General features: G+C 58.4%; 2 protein-coding genes across 5 annotated transcripts; both read left to right on the top strand.

The window, feature by feature from the left end:
- The first annotated feature begins 753 nt into the window (after window positions 1–753).
- FCN3 (ficolin 3) lies at window positions 754–5,319 on the top strand. Its single transcript, XM_068537518.1, is given in 9 exon segments — window positions 754–832; window positions 1,485–1,580; window positions 1,925–1,969; window positions 2,193–2,225; window positions 2,448–2,575; window positions 3,685–3,814; window positions 3,921–4,018; window positions 4,020–4,056; window positions 5,078–5,319. Coding segments are annotated over 9 exon segments (888 nt in total).
- Window positions 5,320–6,322: 1,003 nt separating this feature from the next.
- Window positions 6,323–18,066, top strand: MAP3K6 (mitogen-activated protein kinase kinase kinase 6). 4 transcript variants are annotated; one of them, XM_068539253.1, is made up of 29 exons: window positions 6,323–7,064; window positions 8,445–8,584; window positions 8,673–8,696; window positions 8,972–9,162; window positions 9,279–9,447; window positions 9,827–9,933; window positions 10,356–10,526; window positions 10,627–10,739; window positions 11,136–11,295; window positions 11,502–11,664; window positions 11,741–11,860; window positions 11,970–12,019; window positions 12,110–12,205; window positions 12,361–12,439; window positions 12,531–12,664; window positions 13,061–13,188; window positions 13,428–13,564; window positions 13,890–13,995; window positions 14,484–14,641; window positions 14,745–14,937; window positions 15,043–15,181; window positions 15,475–15,634; window positions 15,803–15,979; window positions 16,259–16,364; window positions 16,634–16,805; window positions 16,892–17,004; window positions 17,092–17,165; window positions 17,455–17,531; window positions 17,754–18,066. In XM_068539253.1, the coding sequence occupies exons 1-29, from the start codon at window positions 6,722–6,724 to the stop codon at window positions 17,842–17,844; spliced, it is 3,891 nt and encodes a 1,296-aa protein (XP_068395354.1). In that variant the 5' UTR covers window positions 6,323–6,721; the 3' UTR covers window positions 17,845–18,066. The 4 variants fall into 4 exon arrangements, with proteins under 4 accessions (XP_068395354.1, XP_068395353.1, XP_068395355.1 ...); XM_068539252.1 differs by having other exon boundaries at window positions 12,361–12,448; XM_068539255.1 differs by having other exon boundaries at window positions 6,886–7,064; window positions 8,555–8,584; window positions 12,361–12,448.
- Window positions 18,067–18,234: the final 168 nt, after the last annotated feature.

Below are 18,234 nucleotides of genomic sequence, written 5' to 3'. Positions count from 1 at the left end.
GGAGGACAGATTCCCAGAATTGGAATTGCAGAGTCTCAGCGTCCATCTCATGGATCCATCTTGTCTGGCAAACTTGGCCTCTACCTTCCCTACACCCTCTTGAACCTCAGCCTTCCCCACCCCCACAAGCACTGGGCCTGGAAAAAGGAGGCCCTCAGGGAGGGTTTGATGAGGGAATGAATGTGTGAATGAATGAATGAGCCTTTCCTCTCCTCCCCTCCCCTATCACCGGAGGTCCCTCTCCAGCTCAGACCTCACCACTCACATCTGGACCAAGGCTGCTGCCTCTTCACTGGCCTCCCAGCCTCCACGCCTGCCCTGCACGGTCTGCCCATTCGATGGCCTATATTAGCAGCTGTTTTCTAGGCACTGCCAGGGGCTTCTCAGTGGACCTGAGGGTGGGCATGAAGTCACCTTGCTAAGGGGGGCGGGCATGGGCTTGGGCAAAATCTGTGGCATATAAGTGCCAGAGAGAACACAAATCATGTCCTGTCTCTGGGCCCGTTTCTCCATTTTTATTCATTCGTTTAACCAACATTAACTGATCATCTGCTATGTACCAGCCTATAACCCAGGGCCAGTAATAACGACCATGAGCAGGGCTGTGTAATGATGGGAGGTGACGTACCGCACCCAGCATGACTCGTGGGGTGCAGTAGGTGCCCAACAGATGGTAGCAGCGGTCATTCCTGATACTGGTGACAAGGATCAGGGGAGGATTCCTAATGGAGATGGCATTAGGGCTGGACCTTCATGGATGGGCAGAGCTTCACAGGGAGAGAAGAGGAGGAGGCTTCCGGATGGAAGGCAAAGACTGAGCTAAAGTTCAAAGGTAGAAAAACCCTATGTGAATCCAGAAGTCTGAAGAGATGGCTGCAGAGCCTTAGAGGCCAGGATCAGAAGTTGGACTCCATCCTGGTTGGAGCAGGCAGGGATTATGCCCATTCTCTCCAGGGCTGAGGAAGGAAATGCCCCCACCTTCTGCTGGTTCCAGCCTGGGTGGGGTGTCCCTGGGGAGGGACAACAGGAGGAAGTCTTGTTTCATGTCCTCTCACCAGCCTGTCCCCTTATAAACTGGCCTCCTCCCTCAGGGACTCCAGCAAGGTGGGCCCACTCTGGACCCCACTCTCCCTTTTGCTCCTCTTGTTTGTGGAGCCCGCCTGAGAACCCAGGATGCCCCAGCTGCCTAGGTAGAGGCCTAGGGCGCCCTCTGTACCCATCTGCCCTCATTCCCTCCCTAGGTATCCTTCTCCCACCCAGGCTCACTAGCCTCAAGGCGAGTGTGGGAGTTTGATAATCTGGGCTCTGCACAAAAACATATGCAAATAGATGTAAATGGTGAAAAACCTTGCCAGCTCCGGAGGCCAGTGTCCTGACAGCTAGAATCTGGGGGATGAAAACAGAAGTGCAGAGGGGTCTGGGGGAGAAATGCCCACTCCCCCCATGCCCATCCTGTGCCCACCCAGCCCCATGTCTCCCTGCAGAACCCAGGGAACTGGAAGCCAGCAAAGTTGTCCTCCTGCCCAGTTGTCCTGGAGCCCCAGGAAGTCCTGGGGAGAAGGGAGCGCCAGGTCCTCCAGGTGAGAGATGCTGTGGAGCAGGCAGGGACCTGGGGCAAGCTGGGGAGGATGGGGTGCAGCAGTTACAGTCTGTGCTGAGAGCCCATGACAAAAGGGCAAGGAACCTACTGCGTGCCAGGCTCCAGGCTGGATGCCCAGCATCCGAAGATTGATCCTGTAAGGTAGGTGGTACCATCCCCATTTTGCTAGGGGGAAAGTGAGGCTCAGAGAGGATAAGCAGTTTGCCCACATTCAGAGACAGGAAAGGCTGCAGCTGGGATTTGATTTTTGGCTCCAAATCCCTCGTTGCTTTTTCGCCCCTGACATGGGGTGGGACGTAATGCATCTCTGCCTTGGGATTTCAGGGCAACTTGGACCACCAGGCAAGATGGGCCCCAAGGGTGAGCCTGGTGAGTATGTGGGGCCAGAGGTCTCCTTTCTTTGCTCTGTCCCTGCCTCTGCTTGGCTGCTGCTCAGGAATTGGCTATGATTTCTCTCCTGCAGAGGGGGTGGAAGGCTGGGAGGAATGGGGAGAATTAGAAGGACCTGGGCACCCTCCCCTATGGTGGTTAATGGGCATTCCCTTGGAGGTACTCAGACCTCAGAGCCAACACTCATCTTTCCCTGGGGCAGGAGATTCAGCAAACCTGCTCCGGGGCCAGGAGAGTGAGGCCGCCTTCACAGGAGCCAGGCACTTGGAGTCAGTTGGTGCTGGCGTGTTGGTGGACTCCAGGTGTGGCCCAGCGCACCTCGGAACCCCTCTTCAGGGGTCCAAAGGACTCAAGAGGGCTCCTGGGTCCCACACTTGGCCTGTTCCATTGCCTGTGAGGCGGGTGGGGGTTGGGGAATAACTTGGGGGCCCCCCTCAGTCCATCTCCCCTTCCCCAGGCCCCAGGAGCTGCCAGGAGCTGCTGAGCCTGGATGCCACCTTGAGCGGCTGGTACCATCTGTGCCTACCCAAGGGCCGAGCCCTCCCAGTCTTTTGTGACGTGGACACCACAGAGGGCGGCTGGCTGGTGAGCGAATGTCAGGGGGAGAAGGGACTCAGAAGTCAGGCCCAGTGGGCACTTCTTCCCCTTGGCCCCTAGGGGGAGCCAGAGCCCACCAGAGCCAAGGCATCCCTTAAGCGTAACTCACTAAGGAATGAAGTCTGAGAAGGCTTCACAGAGGAGATGCCATATGAGAGGGCCTTGAAGGCTGTGTAGAAGTTGTCGAGATAGATGAGGTGCAGGAGGGCATTCCAGGTAGAGGGAAAGACAAATGTAAGGAGGCAGGAGAGTACAAGAGAGTGTGGGGGGACTGTATGAATGAGCTGAGAGCAGGTGGAGCAGTTGGCTGAGGTCTACTGCTGTGGGTCAAGCATGGACTGAGGGCCCCTGAAAAGACCAGTTCACAGAGGGCACTGAATGACCCACTGAGGAGTGTGGAGGGCAGTGGGGAGCCATGGAAGAGTTTTAAGCAGGGGAGGGACCAGGTCGGACATGTTTTAGAAAGAAGACTCAGGCTACACTGTGGCAGATGCATTGATTGGGGACCAGACTGCAGGTAGGGACACAGGTTAGGGCAACTGCAGGGGTCAGGGCAGGAGAAGAGGGTGGGCAGTGGCAACAATGGAAGTAGAGGCTCTTAGACTGAAAGATATTTAGGAGAGAAACTCTGCAGGGCCTGGGGTCTGCTTGGCTTGAAGAGGAAAGTGGGGTTGGGAGGGAGCATCAGGGTAAGGCTGGGTGGGCCTCTGGAGGTGACCTCTCTGCTCTAATATCTTGGTTCTTATGATAGTAAATTAAAGCAGGTTATTTTGAATCTGACCTCCAACTGGACTGACCGTCTCCGGAGGACAGGGACGATGTTTATCATTTCAGTTCCCCCAGGGCTTTCGAGGCTACAGTGTGAAGTTGAGAGTCAGTAAAAGGTAATAAGTGTGTGTAGAGCTCATCAGCATATTCACAGGCAAGGCTCACTTGGACTCACACTTTATCAACAAGCCCCCAATCCAAAGAGGGGGTGCCTGTCCACCTGCCCCCCACAGTGCATCCACTCTCAGCTGCCTCTGCCCCCTGCTTCTCCTCATCCCATGCTCAGCCTGGAGTAATGGCTGCCGTGCTAGCCTTCTCTGCCTCCCTAGCTATTCCAGCGGTGACAGGACGGTTCCGTGGATTTCTTCTGCTCTTGGTCCTCCTACAAAGCAGGTCTTGGGAGCCAGGAGTCCGAATTCTGGCTGGGTAATGAGAATTTGCCCCAGCTTACTCTCCAGAGTAGGTTCTCAGTAGGGTCCAGGGAGCTGGAGGGGCATTTCCCTGACATTCTGACTTCCCACCTGGGATCTGAGGATTCCTCCATCTCTGCCTCCCTGTCCCCCAGGTACCTGGGAGCTGCGGGTGGAGCTGGAGGACTTTAAAGGCAACTGCACCTTCGCTCACTGTGGGGCCTTCCACCTCCTTGGGGAGGCAGGTCACTACCCAGCTAGTGCTTGGCAGGTTCTCAGAGGGCACTGCGGGTGAGCGAGCCTACAGTGGGGCCCTGGAGTAGGCAAAGAAAGTGAGGGAGGCTGGGTTCTTTCCCAGGCCTGCCATGGCCTCCATGAATGACCCAGGACAACTCCTTCCCCTCTGTGGGCCTCAGTTTCCTCATCTGAAAAATGGCAGTCGTGAGACACGGGGGTGTAGGAGTGAAGAAGCTGGGCTCTGGAGGCAAACAATCCTGAGTTTAAGTCCAGCTCTGTCATTTACTAACTATGTGACCTTGGGCAAGTCCCTTCTGGGTCAGAGCCTCAGTTTCCTCCCCTGTAAAATGGGCAAGGAGGCAGGGAGGGAGGTTGTGGGAGACCTCTGAGGCTCTGTTGAGTGTTAGCATTATCTGCCTTTTTTGTTTTTAATACTTATTCATTCATTTATTTATTTAGGCTCTGCCAGTTCTTAGTTGCGGCACACGGGATCTTCATTGCCGTGTGCGGGATCTTTAGTTGCGGCATGCATGTGGGATCTAGTTCCCTGACCAGAGATCGAACCCGGGCCCCCTGCATTGGTAGTGCGGAGTCTTAGCCACTGGACCACCAGGGAAGTCCCCAGCATTATCTGCTTTGGAAGAGGAACCAGAGAAGGCTTTTTTCAAAGAAACACCAGCTGTTGAGGAGAAATTTGAAAGAGGGAAGTGGTTATGAGGAGGTGCCTCAGGAGAGCCCCCTTCCCTGCCCAGGCTTCTGAGAAATCCCTCCCAGCTCCCCCTGGCACAGTTGCTCAGGCTGCAGATGGGAGCTGGGAGGAGACAAAGGAGCAAGAGGGAAGCTGAGGATTCTGGGAGGGGACAAGGTAGGTGGAGGAGCCAGTGGCTTTGGAGCCACAGTCCTGAGCTCAAGTCCCAGTGCCCCTGTGTAGCCTTGGGCAAACACCCTGGCTCCTTGGCACTGCTGTTTTCTCATGGGGCCTGAAAACATCCACCTCACAATTGCTCTGAGGCTCCTGTGAGATCATCTCTCCAAGGTGCCGGCACCTAGGTGCCTCCCATCCCCTTCCTGCCAGGGGACTCCCTGAGCTTCCACAGCAGGAAGCCCTTTACCACCTATGACACCAACCATGATACAAGCAAGAGCAACTGCGAGGTGACTGTTCGTGGTGCCTGGTATTTCAGATCCTGCTATCAGTCCAATCTCAACGGGTGCCACTGGATGTCCGAAGCCACTGCCCATAACTATGGTGTTGACTGGGCCTCAGGCTGTGGCATGGGCCACCCTTACCACAGGGTTCACATAATGCTTTGCTAGGGCACCCTGGCAACAAGCAGGGTTATCTTATCTCTCCCGTACAGTTTCTGGACCCTCAGCTACCCCTTCCCATTGCTAACCATCTTTGCTCCTCTGTCCACGTTAAAAAAAAGAAAATCACTTTAACCCTTTCCTGGCTTGCAGACCTCTTCCAGTTATTGGGGAAAACTCACAAGGGCAGAGCAGGGACACAGGTTTCAGTTCCATTCAAGGAAGATATTCCTTCCAGTCAGGAAGACGGACGAATTGGCCTCAAAAGGTAATGAGGCTTCCATCCCAAGAGGTGTGCAAGCCAAGGCCAGAGGAACATTGAGTGGTGGACTTGGAAGGATTCAGGCATCCACTGACAATACTCTTGGGCCCCCTGGGTCCTACAAGTGGATGGTTTTGTGGTGGGAATTACACAGCTATCTCACCCTCTCTGTTGCCCCCTCCTTGTCCCTTCTAAGTTGTCTCACACACTAATGTCTCTGGAGATCCTTTCTTTCAACAGACCCCACAGGGGGCAGGGCCTGCAGTTCCCACCTCTGCTTTAGCCCTGGCCTGGGCACGCACACTCACACACTCATATATATGTTTGTGTGTGTGTGTGTGTGTGTGTATATATATATATTATATATATATATATATATATATATAAAATATTTATTTATTTAAATCTTCTTTGCGGCATGTGGGATCTTTTAGTTGTGGCACGCAAACTCTTAGTTGTGGCATGTGGGATCTCATTCCCCGACCAGTGAGCAAACCTGGGCCCCCTGCATTGGGAGTGCGGAGTCTCAGCCACTGGACCACCAGGGAAGTCTCCCGGGCACACGTCTTACGAGTGCCTGCTGTGAGCAGTCCACAGTGGTTGGCGTGCACAGGGGCACAGGCTGTCCCGGAAGCCGCCTGTCTCAGAGGTTCTGGCGGGAGAGGAGGGAGGGAAGACGCCGAGTCCCGGGCCGCTAGGGAGCGGTGCTGCCCCAGGGCCGAGGGTGGAGCTTTCCCCGTCGTCCAGGAAAGGGCTGGGCCCGGCCTACATGTGAGGGCAGGAGAGAACGACTGCCGGCGCTCTCCTGCGGAATCCGGGTGGTGAGCACTGCCTGACCGATTCCCGGGATCCCCCACGTGACTCTGAGTCGCGGATCATCGGATGCCCAAGATTCCCGGGACCCCAATCCCCGATTTCAGATCCTCAGGACCTTACAAGTCAGAGGCCGGATTTCGCCCTGGACACAAGATTCCCAAACGGGACCTCCGGCCGGACTCCGGATCTCCAGATCTCCAGATCTTCAGATCCTGTAGGAGATTCCCTATCCTGACCTGATTCCCGATCCCGAGATCCCGGTATCTGTTGTCCCTGGCTCCTGTCCCGCCCCGGGTGCCCAAAGCCCGGCGCCCGACGCCCGAGCGCCCCCGCATGGCGGGGCAGTGCCTGAGGTCCGAAGCCGCGGAGCGCGCCGGCAGCTGCTGGCAGGACCCGCTGGCCGAGGCGCTGAGCCGGGGCCGGGCGCTCGCGGCGTCCCCGGGCCGGGGCTGCGCGCGAAGCCGGCCGCTTAGCGTGGTCTACGTGTTGACCCGGGAGCCGCAGCCCTTGGCGGACCCCGAGACTGGAGCCGAGGCGGAGCCGCTGCCTCTGCGCTGCCTGCGTGAGGCCTGCGCGCAGCTCCCCGGACCGCGGCCACGACCTCAGCTGCGCAGCCTGCCTTTTGGGACCCTGGCGCTGGGAGAAACCTCAGCGCTCGATTCCTTCTACAACGCGGGTGAGCGCTCCTGGGGGCGGGGCGGGGCGCTGGGGCGGGGCTTAGGGTCTTGGGAGGAGCCGAAGGGGCGTGGCTCGGCGACTCCCGGGAGACCCCGAGGTGTGGGGTGTAGGGGGCTATGCGGGCATAAAGTGAGCTAAAGTCTAGGGGCTCGAGGCGGGGCCGTGATAAAAGCGGAGTTTAGGGGATCTGGAGCACGGCCGGACTCGGGCAGGGATTTAGCGGGTCCAGGTCTGGCTCGGGGTTCAGGGTTGGAGCTTAAGCACTCTGGAGTCGGCACCGTGCCTAGGGAGAGGCTGGGAGCGGGGCAGGGTGTGGTATCTCAGGAGTGGGATTGGAGAACTCAGCCTCGGGATGATCTCGCACGGAGCTCATGACGGAGAATCCTGGGAGGTGGAACTTGGACTGGGGAAAGGAGCCGTAACATGTGGGCCTGGAATTCAGGGGTCCTAGCATACTACTTCCGAGGATCCAGCTGGAGAGGCAGAAAGAGAAGTGAAGGGGACCAACTGCCCAACTGCACTGGATTCTAGGCGAGGGAGCTTGGGTTATGAGACCCCAGTAGTTCCGGGAGAATGGGCCGAGCTGGGGGGGGGCTGGAGGCGGAGCAGGGTCGTCCGGGGGCGGGACCAGAAGGCGGCTATTCCCGCGCGGGTCACTCCGCCCTCTCGCCATCCCGGACGCCCCGCCCCCGATACTTATTTGTTCATCCAAGAGTCCAGGTACCGTACTTGCAGGATGTCCATAAAACCTCAGCCTAAAAATGAAGGCTGACTCGACCTTGAGGACACAAAGACACACACACAGAGTCACAGACTCACAAATCGTACATATCTTGATTCACATAAACTGTCGCAGACACTGTCACACACAGAGATACAGACACAGCAAGCTGCACACACACACACACACACACACACACACACACACACAGAGGCACAGTGTACATGCACAGGGCATGTGTGTATACACATGTGTGTACACACAGCACACTGCTCGTGCCAGCCCCTTTCAAGAGACTGGATTGAGAACCCAGGGAAGGGGACTTTCATCTTTGCACAACTCCTGCCTCTCAGATGGCCTAGAACAGGCTCCAGACTGGTGCACAGCCTCCCCTTCTCTGTGCCCAGTGTCCGCAGGCTCTGAACAGTGGGATATGAGTCATAGCCCAGGGAGCTCCACTCCTTTCCTTGCAATACTATAGATACAAATTCTGTATGAGCCAGAGGGACCCTAAAAGGGGGAAACTGAGGCCCAGAGCAAAACTGGACCCTGCTGGAGTCACAATGGGAAGCAGCAGGCTGAGCCAGGATGGATCCCCAGGCTCCTTCCCCACAAGCTGGGCTTCAGGGCTCAGGGCCCCCACCCGTGTGCCCGCAGATGTGGTGGTGCTGGAGGTGAGCAGCTCCCTGGCGCAGCCCTCCCTGTTCTACCACCTGGGTGTGCGGGAGAGCTTCAGCATGACCAACAACGTGCTCCTCTGCTCCCAGGCCGACCTCCCTGACCTGCAGGCCCTGCGGGTAGGTGGCCAGCGGGCTGGTGGGGGCCGGCACAGAGCTGGGGTGGCCCTACTCAGAACACCAGTATCTGAATGTCTGTCCCCCGCAGGAGGACATTTTCCAGAAGAACTCGGTGAGCAGAAACCACCACTACTCCAATGTGCCCTTTGACCTCCATTATGACCTCTGACCTCCACTATCTTTCCTGGCCTCCTCATTCCTCTCTGACCTCCCTAGTGCCCCCTGACATCCATGTGACCCTTTGTTCCCTATTGTCTCCCTTCATGAAGTGTGCCCCTTCCCTGCTATTTTAGTCCCCACTGGTGCTGACCTCTGACCCCCTCACTGCCCCTCTCTAACCTGGTACTGACCTCTGACCTCCACTGATTCCCACCTCCCTCCCACCAGGATTCCGTTGGCAGCTACACGCTGATCCCCTATGTGGTGACAGCCACTGGTCGGGTGCTATGTGGAGATGCGGGCCTCCTGAGGGGCCTGGCTGACGGCCTGGTACAGGCTGGGGTGGGCACTGAGGTGCTGCTCACACCCCTGGTGGGCCGGCTTGCCCGCCTGCTGGAGGCCACGCCCACAGACTCCTGGTAATGGGGGCCCTCAGCAGGTGCACCAGGAGGAGGCTGGTGAGGGTACAGTGGGCTGGGGCTGAGGGGCAAGCCCGGCCATTCTCTCTCCCCCCCTTCCCTGCCGTGGACGTCAGTGGCTATTTCCGGGAGACCATTCGGCGGGACATCCGGCAGGCGCGGGAGCGGTTCAGCGGGCAGCAGCTGCGGCAGGAGCTGGCTCGCCTGCAGCAGAGACTGGACAGCGTAGAGCTGCTCAGCCCAGACATCATCATGAACCTGCTGCTCTCCTACCGTGATGTGCAGGTTTGTGCAGAGAGGCGGGCAGTGGGGGCAGCGGCATTCAGTGTCGGACAAACCCGAGTCCAGCTCCTGGACTCACTTGCTCACTGGTGGCTTTGAACAAATTATCTGACATCTCTGAGCCTCGGTTTCCTTGTCTGTAATAGGGGATGATCATGTCTCCCAGGGCAGCTGGGAGGCTGGGGCACACAGTGGGTTCTCCGTGTAAGGTGTGGTGTCTACACTACCTGCTGGGCCTGAAGGAGGTGTGCAGAGGATGGTGGGTGGGAAGATGGGGTGTCGGGGTGGGAGGGGACCCCAGCTCAAGGTTTACCTCAGGGTCTGTGGGCCGATGGGACCCACCAGCGGCCATCAGGCCAGTGCGTGCTATTCCCTCCTGCAGGACTACTCAGCCATCATTGAGCTGGTGGAGACACTGCAGGCCTTGCCCACCTGTGACGTGGCCGAGCAGCACAATGTCTGCTTCCACTACACATTTGCCCTCAACCGGTGGGTAGCAGAGCAAGGCTCAGGTCATAGCACATGGGGACATGGGTCTCTGCTGTGCAAAGTCATTGCTGTCTGCAATCACTGCTGTTCAAGGAATTTGCTGACCAAGGTCACACTGATGTCAAATGGTCCCTACTGTTCTGTTCTTGCTGCCCAGGGTTGGGTGGGGTGGTGGTGCTGCCCTTGGAGTGGTCACAGCTATCCAAGGTCACTGCTCCTCAGAGTCATTGCAGCTAGAAATCACTTCCATCTGGGATTACTACCTCTAGAAAGATCAGAGCTGACCAGAGTCACTGCTATTCTGGGTTCATGATTGTCAGGCCCTTGGAAGGGTCCCTGCTGTTCAGGGTCTGGGGGTTCCTAGACCGAGAGTGGAGGCAGGGCCATCAAGTGGGTCCCCAGCCTTCTTCCCCTTCCCCTAGGAGGAACAGGCCTGGGGACCGGGAGAAGGCACTGGCTGTGCTGCTGCCACTGGTACAGTTTGAGGGCTCAGTGGCACCTGACCTATATTGCATGTGTGGCCGTATCTATAAGGACATGTTCTTCAGCTCTGACTTCCAGGACGCTGGGCACCGGGAGCAGGCCTATCACTGGTAAGGGGCCCAAACAAGTGGACAGTGGGCTGAGCTAGAGGGATGAGGAATGGGGCTGTGGGCATCAGTCCAGCCCCGCGTCCTCCCACCCTTACCCCAGGTATCGCAAGGCTTTTGATGTAGAGCCCAGCCTCCACTCGGGCATCAACGCAGCTGTGCTTCTCATTGCCGCCGGGCAGCGCTTTGAGGACTCCAAGGAGCTCCGGCTCATAGGTGAACCCCAATCCTGCACCCCTATCCCCTACCCACAGGAGCTCAGAGAGGTCTGGGGAGAGGGCAGGGAGAGAAGACACTGGGCTGGAGCTGAGGCCGACTCCACCCCCTTTTGGACCTGTTCTGCCTGAACCTACCCCTGTCCTGGGCCTTCGTGAGCCCTTGAGCCCACAGCTGTTCCTAAGCTCACACCTGTGTTCCTTACACACTGAATTCCATGTACACTTGTTCCCAAACCCTCACCTGTGCCTGAGCTCCTACTCCCACCTGAGATCTGGCCACACCTAAGTTTTTACCCATTTCTATGTTCCTGCCCACATGAATTTTGTGGCCTACACCTGGGCTTTGCCCAAAGTTGTAATTACATTCAATACAACCCATGCCCCTCCCTCCCAGGCATGAAGCTGGGCTGCCTGCTGGCCCGAAAAGGCTGTGTGGAGAAGATGCAGTATTACTGGGATGTTGGCTTCTACCTGGGAGCTCAGATCCTTGCCAATGACCTCACCCAGGTGGCACTGGCTGCAGAGCAGCTGTACAAGCTCAATGCCCCCGTATGGTAGGTGGCCCCTTCTGTGGTGGTCCTGGGCTGGCCTGGGCTGTCAGCTTCTGCACCTATATCCACTGGCATCTAGTCTGAACCTCTTTCAGACCAGTGCCCATGGCACCCAATGGCCACATTCTGGCTGCATCCAAGCCAGTCTACTCTCCCTGGCAGTACTAGCTGGTGCCTGGGCTGAGTTGAGGACAAGGTTGTGTCTGCAGGTACCTGGTGTCTGTGATGGAAACCTTCCTGCTGTACCAGCACTTCAGACCCACACTAGAGCCTCCTGGAGAAACCCCACACCATGCCCACTTCTGGCTCCACTTTTTGCTACAGTCCTGCCAGCCACTCAAGATGACTTGTTCTCAAGGGGAGCAGTGCTTGGTGAGGCCCGTGGGGTGTGGGACCTGGGAGAGGGGCAGGCCCCTTTTGACCAACCCCTCTCCCCTGTCATCTGCAGGTGCTGGTCCTGGAGATGAATAAGGTGCTGCTACCGGCCAGGCTGGAGGCTCAGGGTACCAACCCGTTGAGCACAGTGGCAGTGAGCCTGCTGGAGCCCGGTAAGCAGGTGATATCGCCGGTGAGTCACCCCCATTCACATCTATGCACCCCTTCTCTCCAGCCTTTCCCCCATCCCCAGACCCCTCTCCCGGTCCCCACACCCCTCTCGGACCTTTTTCTTCTCACAGGACGTTCCCTCCAGCTGGACCTTCCCGGTGGCCTCCATCAGCGGTGTCAGGTGAGAGGGGAGACCTGGGGGAGGTCGGGCGGGGGCGGGGGGGGGCGCTGCTGGGCTGCCCGGCTCACTGGGGTTCTTCATCCCTTCCAGCGTGTCGAAGCGAGACGAGCGCTGCTGCTTCCTCTACGCGCTTTCCCCGGCTCAGGACGTCCAGCTGTGCTTCCCCAGCGGAGGGCACTGCCAGTGGTGCGCGCAGCCCTTCGGGGTCAGGGTGCTCTGAGGGCAAGGATGTTCGGTGTATTGAGGGAAAGGAAGGGATATGTTCCCTGGGTGCTCTCGGCAAAGAGGGGACAGTTTCCGCCCAAGGTGCCCCTCCCATCAGTCTGATCTCGGCCCCTCAGGTTCTGCGGGCTGATCCAGGCCTTGGTGAAGACTCCGGACTCCACGGCGGCCACAGAGGAGGCGGAGGGCAGAGGGGAGGTACTGGAGGTGAGGAAGGGGTTGCTGGGAGCTTGAGGAGGGGGAAGGGCTGAGGGCCCAGGTGAACCCCGCATCTCACCCGCCCCCCCAGTTTGACTATGAGTACACGGAGTCGGGAGAGCGGCTGGTGCTGGGCAAGGGCACCTACGGGGTGGTGTACGCCGGCCGCGATCGGCACACGCGGGCGCGCATCGCCATCAAGGAGATCCCGGAGCGGGACAGCAGGTCTGGGACCTGAGGCCACGCGGGTGGGGCTCAGGGCTTGGGGTGGGGGACCAGGTGGGCGGGTCAAATGGGCGGGACCGCGAGTTGAGAGGGTCCTGTGGGCGGGACTGCAGGCGGGGGTGACGCGGATGCCCAAGTGGTCGAGCCGAGTGCGCGGGCTCACAGAAGCGAGAGTACGAGCCCAGTGGGCCCAGGCCTGTACGCAGAACTGCAGGGACCCGGAGGGTGGGCTGTGGTCTGGAGGGGCGTGTGGGCTGGGTGATTAAGTTGCGGAAGGTCGGGGGCCGGGGTGCTGGTGGGAGGGGCAGATCCTGGGGGCCTGCCTTGCTGGCGCTGGAGTTGGGTAAGCATCTCTGCCCCAAGCTGGCCTGTTCTTCACTCCCTACCTGCCCCCAGGTTCTCTCAGCCACTGCATGAAGAGATAGCTCTGCACAAACGTCTGCGCCACAAGAACATCGTGCGCTATCTGGGCTCAGCCAGTCAGGGCGGCTACCTCAAGATCTTCATGGAGGAAGTGCCTGGAGGTTCCTGCCCTGTGTGGGATGGGAATGGAACTGGAGTTGTGGGGCATGGGGCTGGAGCCAAGCAGGGGTGGAGAACCCTCCGGGAAAATGAACCCTGGCGTGTGTGGGCGGTGTAGCCCAGAATTAGCTGAGGCAGTGCATTTGGATGATGGAGTCTGGGCCATGGCCTGGCCTTTGAGCAGAGAGCTGTGGGCTGGAGTAGGTGGGTGCCAATTATGACCTTGGACTCATCTTCCCAGGCAGCCTGTCCTCCTTGCTGCGGTCAGTGTGGGGACCCCTGCAGGACAACGAGAGCACCATCAGTTTCTACACCCGCCAGATCCTGCAGGGACTCGGCTACCTGCACGACAACCGCATCGTGCATCGAGATATCAAGGTCAGCGTGTAGCTGGCTCACCCTGGTGGGGGGTGGGGTGGGGAGGAAGAGATATGGCCCCAGACAGAGGCTGGCAGTTTAGACTAAGTGGGCAGACCCTTTGCAAAGGGTTGGGGAATTCATCAAGAAGGTTCCCCAGAGAAGGCAAGAAGTTCAGATCGGAAGCTAACTTCCAGAGGGGGATAAGTGGGTTGGCAGGGGGAGGAGGTTGATAGAGGCAGGGTCAGGCTGGGAGTCCCAGGAGTTGGGGTCTCGGGATAGGGTCCTGTTCTGGCACCAGGAGCCCAGCCTGATGTCCGCTGAACACAATGTCCACTCTACTCAGGGGGACAACGTACTGATCAACACCTTCAGCGGGCTGCTCAAGATTTCCGACTTTGGTACCTCCAAGCGACTAGCAGGCATCACACCCTGCACTGAGACCTTCACAGGTAACAGGGGGTGGGGTGGTGAATGGGGTTGCTGACATGGGGCGGAGAACTCTTGGGACCTTCCAGGGAATGCTGTTTCTCCTGGGCATGGAGTTAGAGTCCTAATGGGGGATGGAACCCGGGGCAGGTGATTGAGCCAGGGGTGAGGTGATAGAATCTAGAACTGGAGCTTGGATAGCTGATGACATTGAGTTTAGTCCCTGAAACGGAGCCCAGAAGTGTTGACGTGGTCTAAAGGTCAAAGCAGATGATGCAATCCAGGATAGATGATGGCACCTACTGTGGATGATGGAGCCCACGAACGTGATGGAGCCTGAGATGAGTGAGGAGACTCAGGATAGATGTTTGATGACCAGGGGAGGTGATAGGAACTGTTTTGGATACTAAAGTTCAGAGTGAATGCAGGTGGCCAGAGGATGATAGAGCCCCCTGCCGCCCCCACAGTGACAAAGCCTAGATGCGCATTATTGCTACTGCTCCTGTCCTAGGGACCCTACAATATATGGCCCCAGAAATCATTGACCAGGGCCCACGAGGGTATGGGAAGGCGGCGGACATCTGGTCATTGGGCTGCACTGTAATCGAGATGGCCACAGGTCGCCCACCCTTCCACGAGCTGGGGAGCCCGCAGGCTGCCATGTTTCAGGTGAGATCCCTCAGGGCCTGGCTTATGAGGTGGGGTGGGGACAGACTGGGCCCTGAACACCTCTAAACTTGTCCCTTGTGTCCCCTCCCTGCCCTCTTCCCAGGTGGGCATGTACAAGGTGCACCCACCAATGCCCATTTCTCTGTCAGCCGAGGCTCAAGCCTTCCTCCTCCGAACTTTTGAGCCAGACCCACGCCTCCGAGCCAGTGCTCAAGCACTGCTGGAGGACCCCTTCCTGCAACCTGGGAAGAGGAGCTGCCGCCCCGGCTCCCCCCAACATGCTCTAAGGTCCTCAGGTACTAAGTGGGTGGAGGGAGTGAGCACGCTGGGGTGAGGGCAGAAGAGCTGTGGAGGTGAGAGGGCTCAGGGGGCCCCGGCTGACAACCTTGTCCCTCCCTCAGACGCCCCTTCCGCCAGCCCCACTCCTTCAGCTGACTTGACCTCCCAGTCCCAGACATTCCCGCGCCCTCAGGCACCCTCTCAGCACCCTCCCAGTCCCCCCAAGCGCTGCCTCAGTTATGGGGACACCTGCCAGCTCCGGTAAGAACCCAGGGTCCTGGGGTGGGTTTGCTTCATCTGGTTTTGTCCTGGTACACTCCCTCCAGAAAAAGCCCTCCTTGGGGACTTGGGCACTTTGACCACTTGCAAGGATGGCATTTGGTGCCCTCCTCCCAAATACTCTTACTTATATTTATTGTGCCCTCTCAATGCTGAGTTCATCTCTTTTATCCCTGTGAGGTGGGCATGAAAGTAAAAGCCAGGATTCAAACTCTGGGGTGGAAGTCGCTGGTGTTGCTGCCCTCCCTCCATCAGCTGCTCTTCACTGCACCCAGGGTGCCTGAGGAGCCTGGGGCCGAGGAGCCCGCGTCCCCTGAGGAGAGCTCGGGGCTGAGCCTCCTGCACCAAGAGAGCAAGCGCCGGGCCATGTTGGCCACAGTACTGGAGCAGGAGCTGCAGGCCCTGGCGGAGAGTCTCTGCCTGGAGCAGGAACAGGTGGGCGGCTCGCCCCGGCGCCCCCTGCTGGTCGAGCACCAACAGGACTCCTGCTGAAGGCCTCCCCCGTCCCTCCGCTCCCCACCCCACCGCGCCCCGCACCCTCCCACCAGCATCTCCCCCGGCTCAGGCGGGAATACTCGCTGATGACCTTCTCTTCCTCTTCAGGGTTCCCATCTGGGGAGGAATCATGCGGAACAGCTACTGCGCTGCCTCAGGGCGCACATCCACACTCCCAACCGCCGGCAGCTGGCCCAGCAGCTGCGGGAGCTGCAAAGGCAGCTTCGGGCCCAGGGCCTTGGGCCCGAGATTCTGCAAGGACCGCTCTTCGCCTTCCCGGATGCGGTGAGGGAGCTTTCTCAGTTAGGGCTGCCCAATAAGAGGTAGTGAGCTCCCCATGCTTGGGAATGTACAAGGACTTGATGTTGCATGATTCCATGTCTTCCCAGATAGAACCATCGGGAAAGGGACAGCTGCCCAGTCCTAGCTTCCTAGCCCCTCTTTTGATCCCGAGCCCGCCCACCCCACTTGCCTCCGATAGAAGACTTTCTAGGCCTTTCCAACTCAAGCCCCATCTCTGTTTGAAGCTCAGCAGTCTCAGCCGCACCCTTCCTCCTGCTCCAGGTGAAGCAGATCCTCCACAGGCGCCAGATCCGCCCACACTGGATGTTCGTGCTGGACTCGCTGCTCAGCCGTGCTGTGCGGGCAGCCCTGGCTGTTCTGGCCCCAGGTGGGTGGGGGATTGGAGCCTGCCTGCCTGCCTGCGGGGCGAGGGTGTGATCCTTGGGGGCGTGGCGAACACAAATTGGGCAGGTAGGGGCGTGGTCAGTGAGGCCCCGGCTTGACCCGGCACCAAGCAGGGGGATGGCGTAACCAAATGGATATCTCCCAGGCTGACACTGCCTAGCCCGTGCCCAGAGCCCCGCGTCCTCTGCCGATGTCTGGGGTCCTAAATGGGCATTCTCGCCCTGCCTGAGTTCACCCCACTCGGATTGGCAGAGGCGGAAAAGGAGGCAGTCCCACCGAAGTCGGAGGAATCCAATAAAGAAGAGGAGTCCCAGCGGATGCAGCAGGAGACCCCAGTCCAGCGGAACCCGCTCCCAGGGGAACCCGAGCAGGGCACCCCACCTTCGATGGTGCAGCTGGGCCTCTTGCGAGCAGAGACCGATAGGTACAGCTTCTGGGACTCGCCCATAGCCTCTGCAGGAGCTTCACCCCTACGCCCCCTCCATTCTATTGCCTTCTGCCTTCTAACAGGCTTCGAGATGTCCTGGCTGAGAAGGAACGGGAGTGCCAGGTCCTAGTGCAGCTAACCCTACAGCACGTCAGTGGGGAGGCCAGGACCTGGGCCCTGGCCTCAGAGCCCCCAGGTGAGTGGGAGCAGCTCAAATGGTGGGTGTGAGGCAGCTTCTTGGCAGAGGCATCCTTGGGTTCACCAGCTGACTTCTCCCTGACAGCTGCTCTCACAGTGGACCAGGGCCTGGTGCGGTGGCTACAGGAACTGAATGTGGATTCAGGCACCATCCAGACGGTGAGTGGGCGAGTACTGGCAGTCCCTGACCCCCACCAACCAAAGACTCCATCTATGCCCATCTTTCAGCTCTTCTCACTTTCTCCCTCTGATGCAGAGAATCTCAATACTGAATGAACACTTTGTATATGCCTCCCATTGGACAGATGAGAACACTGAGGCCCAGAAAGAGTGTGATCTGTCCTAGCATGTTGGTAGTAGAACAGAGCTAGTTCCTGGGTCTCTGGACCCACCTTTCTCTGATTTTACCTCTCCCTGTTTCTGTGTATGTGTCTTTGTCCACAACTAGCTACTGAACCACAGCTTCACCCTCCATGCCTTACTGACCTGTGCCACTAGAGATGACCTCATCTACACACGCATCAGGTATGTCCTGGGCCCTTGAGGGATAACCCACACATATGGCCTCATGCTGTCCAGATCCTGACACCACCCCCCTAGTTACAGGCCTGCCTGGGTTCCTCTCTGAAAACTATAGGGACCCTAGGGTCCCTTGGGGACAGAGGGGGCATCAGGCAGACAGTGGGTACCAGAGAGAGAGCCCAGGGCCTTCTTCTGCCTGAGCCTCATTGAGCCTGGTACCCCCAGGGGAGGAATGATATGCCGCATCTGGAGAGCCATCTTGGCACAGCGAGCAAGATCCACGCCAGTTACCCCTGGCCCGCAGGAGGCTGAATGAGGACATCGGAGACAGGAGGCCAGACCCAAGGATGGATGAATGCAGGAAACACAAGAGGCTTCTGACACACCTGCCCCAGGACCCAGGGGCAACTGGAGGAGGCCAGGTGGGCAGGGGGCAGGGTAGGGCCCAAGCCTAGCCCCAGTGGGGGGAACCAACCAGAGAGGTGCCTCAAGCTCACGGAATACCAGCTGGCAAAGACTATTAAACAATACTTTTGTACCCTTGGGCCTTGGCGATGTCTGAAGTATGGGGAGGAGTCCTAGGACCAGCTCCCTAAGGTCTTTATGTCTGAGTCTAAAGTTCCTTCATCTGGCCCTCTTCACTTTCCTGCTATCATTGCCCTCCCCACACTCCCACCCCCAAGCCGACAACAGCCCCTTGTTGCCC

This window comes from Eschrichtius robustus, chromosome 3 (genome assembly GCF_028021215.1).
Source record: "Eschrichtius robustus isolate mEscRob2 chromosome 3, mEscRob2.pri, whole genome shotgun sequence".
NCBI classification, from domain to species: domain Eukaryota; kingdom Metazoa; phylum Chordata; class Mammalia; order Artiodactyla; family Eschrichtiidae; genus Eschrichtius; species Eschrichtius robustus.
The sequence above is the reverse complement of the archived record's forward strand: the minus strand, read 5'-3'. Positions and strand labels throughout refer to the sequence as shown.